Genomic DNA, 5,264 nt, shown 5'->3' on the forward strand with positions numbered 1-5,264 from the left:
GCTTGTCCTTACCAGCTGAGACCCCCCCTTTCCCAGGGTTGGACAAGAGAGATGCCCAGAACACGGACACTTTTGTGGGTGACAGATCTGATCACATCAGTGTGGAGTCACTGCAATGGCTTTCGATAGCCCGGGAGGGCACTCACCCAGCAGTGACACCGTGGATGACTCAGGGTCCCGGCGCTGACTCACTCCACTCTCCACCCTTGGTGGGGTACCCCCAGCCCCATGGGAGCTGCTCCATCCCCAGGCCTGTGCACAGGGTGAGATACACTCAGTACCTTCCCCTGGACCAGCCCCAAACACCCACACACCGAGCCACCTGATTCACCTGCCACGCTCCTCGGCATCCCCGGCACCACTCGCCCTCCTCCCGGGGACGAGGGCTGAGCTCCCCGGCACCCTCTGGCCAGGGGCAGCACGATGGAGGCGGTCCTGCTCCATGGGCTGCTGCTCCTGCCCTTGGCAGGGCTGCTGCTGTACAGGTACAACACCACCTTCCACTACTTCTGCACGATGGCCTTTTTTCACTGCTGGATCGTGGCCATGGCCACCCTCCTGTCCCCCTTCGCGGCTCTTCGGGGACGCTCCGTGGAGAACATGAAGTGAGTACGGCCTTGGGAGTGTGGAGATGGTGTGGAGATGGCTGGGCTTGGCTGAGGTGGAGGAGCTCCTGTGGTTTTGTGGACATGCTCTCTCCTGCCCTGGCCATGCCCAGAGCTGTGTTACAGCTGCTGGTTGGGCCCTGGGGCCGTGGCGGGCGCTGTGGTCACGTCCATGAGGCAATGAAGGTGTAACTGCATCTTGTGGTGCGGTGAAGAGCTGCTGGCCATGTCCAGGGAGGGTTACACCACAATGGAGGTGGCCAGCTGGGTTAGGACTTGAGGTCCCTGGGGCAAGAAGAGGAGTAAATGGGATCATTTTTGATGGTGACACTGGGGTCATCAGCTGGGTGGGTGATGGGGGTGTTGGCAAAAACTGGAGGTGCTGTCGCTAGCAGGGTGCAAACACACACCCAGCCCTGTCTCCCTGGTGCTGCAGCCAGGTCTTGCCCTGTGGCAGCCTCAGGGATGGTGAGGCCCTGGCACAGATTGCCCAGAGAAGCTGTGGCTGCCCCTGGATCCCTGGAAGTGTCCAAGGCCAGGTTGGAACGGGGCTTGGAGCAACCTGGGCGAGTGGAAGGTGTCCCTGCCCGTGGCAGGAGGTGGCACTGGGTGGTTTTTAAGGCTCCTTCCAGCCCAAACCATTCCATGATTCCGTGGTTTTGGGGTGTCTCGGTGCCATCAGCTGTCAGGTGTGACACAGCCGTGCCCCGATGAGTCCTGCCCTGGTGCTGTCACCGTGCTCAGGGGTGGTAGCAGCCGAGATAACATCGCTGTGCAACACCAGAAGGAAGGTCTGGTTGCTTTTAAGGGTGTTGCAATCCCGTTGCTGGATTCCTGGGCATGATAACATACCAGAAGGGATGTAATTATGTCGGAGTGAAAAAATACCCGAGCTTGAGGTATTCGCTGAGCTGGAGCCATCCCCGTATCTGTGCTGATGGATTGTGGCCCTCGGCAGGAGCGTGGTCGAAGGTCTGATGTTTATCAGTGTGTTGTGCAGCATCTCTGCCTGGTCCTTTCTGTGCAGGAATGCTGTGCACACACCCACCCCATCCAGGGCTGCTCCAGCCCCGGTGCCAACGCTTCCGGCTCAGGGAAATACCCGAGTGACGCGGGGGCGACTCACGCTGCCTTATCTTGTCCCACCAACACCTCGCAGCCAAACTCCGCCGGAGCAGCACGCCCAGCTCCCTCTCCTCCAAATCCCAAAGCCTCCGGCTCGGAGTGCATTCCTGCCATTAGTCCTGGCTTTGGGCACTGCTCCTCTGCAGGCACAGGCATCTCTGAGACTGCAGGGGTGGGAGGAGCTGTCTTCTGATTCAGCGGACCCTCTAAGCGTCGTGCCTCCCTCTCCCTCTTTGCCAGCCTCTACTCTCTCCTCCCAGACTTCTCCTCCCTGCCTGTGGGATCCCTGGGACCAGTCACTGCCAGATATGTGGACCCTGGCACAGGTACTCTTCGTGCTGTGGGTTGGACAGTGCCCAGCTTTTTACCTCCATTGTGGTGCTGTAATCCCTGTTGCTCCCTCCTCCCTCCATTCCACTCATTATTCTCATACTGAGCATCACCTTCCACTCATTGTTCTCATACTGAGCATCACCTTTCACTGCCATCCCAATCTCACCCTTCCTGTCCAGCCCTCTCTTGGATGTGACATCACTGTGTGACGCCACACAAATGAAACCTCCACCTCTTCCCGGCACTGCAGGTCCGGTGAAGCTATTTGTGATTTCCTCTAAGGAATGTATCTGGTCTGGTTTGCCCTTCCCTGCTCTCTCCTGCCCCACTTGCATCACGAATCTGCAGTGCTGCCCTGGAATCATCCACATCTCTGTGGACCTTTCTGTCTCAAGACTCTTCTTCTGCGTGTCCCTCTCCAGTGCTCATCCATCGACATCTCAGCACCTCTTGGTTGTGGTCCAGCTCCTCTGGCTTTGGGTATCTACAGTGCTGGGGTCTGGGTTTCCAGCCCACACACAGATCCAGCTGGGCACCTCCTGGGAGAGCCTCCAGGTGAAGCTCACCTGGCCAGAGGCAGTTGTCCTCACTGGGATGTGATTATCCCATCCCATCCCCTCTCCTCTCCCTCCCTCCCTCCCCTCTCCTTCTTTCTCCCTCCCCCTCTTCTCTTTTTTTTCCCATCATCTCTGGACACCAAAACCCCTGTTTTTCCTCTCCCACCAGCTTGTGCTGGTCCCTGTCCTTCCTCAGCAACTCCAGGGCAGACTCTGCTCCCGAGACACCGAGACCTCCCCTTGGGGGTGGGTAGATGGTTAGTTAAGAGTTATAAATTTTGCTGGCAAAAGCAAAGCACGCCTGAGACTGAGCACAGATCCACCAGAGCAGCAGACCCAGCCCAGGCTGGCCCCTCTTGCTCCCTGGGGCCTGTGCAGATCTGCTCCCCACACGTGTTCTCTGCCCCAGGCTCCTGCGCGCTGCCATCCTGCCCCTCAAACGCTTCTGTGGCATCAAGATGCAGGTGTGGGGCACAGAGCACCTGGACCTCGAGGAGCCCTACGTGATAGTTTGCAACCACCAAGCTTCCCTTGACCTCTTGGGTACGTGCAAGGGAGGAGGTTGGGGGCTGCCCATCACTGCACGGGCAGCCTTTGGGGTGCTACAGGGAGAGGTCCAGGCTCACTTTGGGGGGGTTTCAGTGGGGTCACCACCAGGGTTTGTGCAGGGAAGTGTGGGGGGTTTAGGCCAGAAGAGCTGGTGGGACAGGGGTGTGCTGCAGAGAGAGGGCTGGGATGAGAGGGTGTGATGCCAAATCACCACAGCCGCAGGGCTGGGTGGTTCTGGAAGCCTTTGGGCACGACTTAAAGTCCTTTAAGTCAAGTTTAAAAAAAAAAAAATCCAGTCTGGTGCTATATTAGGGTGTAAATGACTAAATAATCTGTCTGTGCACTGATCTAATTGGTCCCCTCTGGAGGGTTCCTCTCTGCAGTAATCACCCCTCAGGGACAAGGTGGCTGCGCTGCAAAATACGTTCCTGGTGTTCAGCTGCTTTGTCCAGCCTGGGAGTTAAAACTTCCACGCAGGAAATAATTTTCCAAGCTGGTTTTTTCTGCCTCAAATAATAAGGGGGTTGGGAAGGTATTTTAACAGCTCATCCCTCCTCCAGGCATGGTGGAGGTCATTCCTGAGCGCTGTGTGCCCATTGCCAAGAAGGAGCTGCTGTACATGGGCACCGTGGGCTGGGCCTGCTGGCTCAGTGGCATCATCTTCATCGACCGCCACAGAAGAGAAGCTGCCATCGACGTCATTTCCCAGACAGCCAGGACCATGTGGCGAGAAAACGTGAGGGGGGCCTGGCAGCAGGGGGGGGATCAGGGGGGAAAACACCCATGGGGTTAAAGGGGGTGAGTGGAGGGCTGCTGTAGAAGGCCCCAGGTGCCCTGGTTGAGGTCCATTCTCACCTCTCTCCCTGTTCTGTGCAGCTCCGAGTGTGGGTTTTCCCTGAAGGCACCAGGAACCAGAACAAATCCATGCTGCCCTTCAAGCGTGGGGCTTTCCACCTGGCTGTGCAGGCTCAGGTGAGGGCATCCTTATGTTCAGTCAAGGGTTGGACTCGATGGGCTTGGAGGTCTTTTCCAACCTAAATGATTCCATGATCCGCCCCTTCTGCTCACCCTGGGTGGAGCGGGGTTGGGGGTGCACCCTGGGACAGGGGGATGGAGGTCTTTTTGGTCCCCTGGGACAGGCAGTGTGCTGTGCAGGACCCAGGGTGGGACAGGGACCTGCTGAGGAGCTGGAGTCCCACCTGGAGAGGGGGTCTGTATGAAAGGCACCCCTGACCCTCCGTATCCTGTAGGTTCCCATTGTCCCCATTGTCATCTCCCCATACTGGGACTTCTTCAGCTCCAAGGAGAAGAGGTTCACCTCTGGTAAGTGATGGACAAGAATTCCCATGCTGGAAGGCAGGGCTGGCAGTGGCAAGGAGGCACATGGAGGGTCTCTTTGTGTGGGACACTGAGATGGGGGAAGGCAGCTGATGGTGAGGGTGGTTCCTGGCGATTCCTTTAACAGCATTCCTGGCCTTTCCCTTCCCTCCCAGGCACGTGCACCATCCGAATCCTGCCCAAGGTGGAAACGCAGGGCCTGAGCCCAGAGGACGTCCCCGAGCTGAGCGGGGCTGTCCGTGGGGCCATGGCCGATGCCCTCGCGGAGATGTCCCTGAACCCCCGGGGACAGGGGCAGGGGCAGCCCCCAGTGCCAGCAGGACTCAACTGGGACCACTCATTAGGCAGAGGGAGCGAGTCCCTCGGGGACACAAGGGAGGTGGCACAGCCAGAGGCTGGGCCATGCTGTCCCCTTGTCCCCTGAGGACGTGTCCAGCAGCCCTGCCACCGCCCCGGCAGGACGGTGCCCCGGTGCGAGGGGAGCAGAGCAGTGCGGGACGGGGACCAGGCAGCTCCCCAAAAACAGAGCAAGGTGCCCCCCCGAAACCCCTCGTTGTGGCTGTGCATCCCCTGTGCCCCCCAAACCTGGAGCTGTGTCGGTCCCCCTGGCACGTTGGGCAGGGGGGGACGCTCCAGGCAGGGCTGGGGGCTCACAGTGCCATTTTCCACCCCTGACTTCCCCCAAGGGCATGCTGGGCTCTTCTTCCAGAGGCTCCTAAAACGCTGTTGGGATGCAGCCAGCTCTGGGGAGGAGTCC

General features: G+C 59.0%; 1 protein-coding gene across 1 annotated transcript; it reads left to right on the forward strand.

Annotated features, from left to right (window-relative positions):
- Positions 1-365: 365 nt before the first annotated feature.
- On the forward strand, positions 366-4,931 carry LOC126646238 (1-acyl-sn-glycerol-3-phosphate acyltransferase alpha-like). Its single transcript, XM_050327440.1, has 6 exons — positions 366-605; positions 3,030-3,163; positions 3,730-3,905; positions 4,046-4,141; positions 4,420-4,492; positions 4,663-4,931. The coding sequence occupies exons 1-6, from the start codon at positions 424-426 to the stop codon at positions 4,929-4,931; spliced, it is 930 nt and encodes a 309-aa protein (XP_050183397.1). The 5' UTR covers positions 366-423.
- Positions 4,932-5,264: the final 333 nt, after the last annotated feature.

Source organism: Myiozetetes cayanensis, unplaced genomic scaffold (assembly GCF_022539395.1).
Source record: "Myiozetetes cayanensis isolate MyiCay16 unplaced genomic scaffold, myiCay2020 scf34, whole genome shotgun sequence".
Classification (NCBI taxonomy): Eukaryota; Metazoa; Chordata; class Aves; order Passeriformes; family Tyrannidae; genus Myiozetetes; species Myiozetetes cayanensis.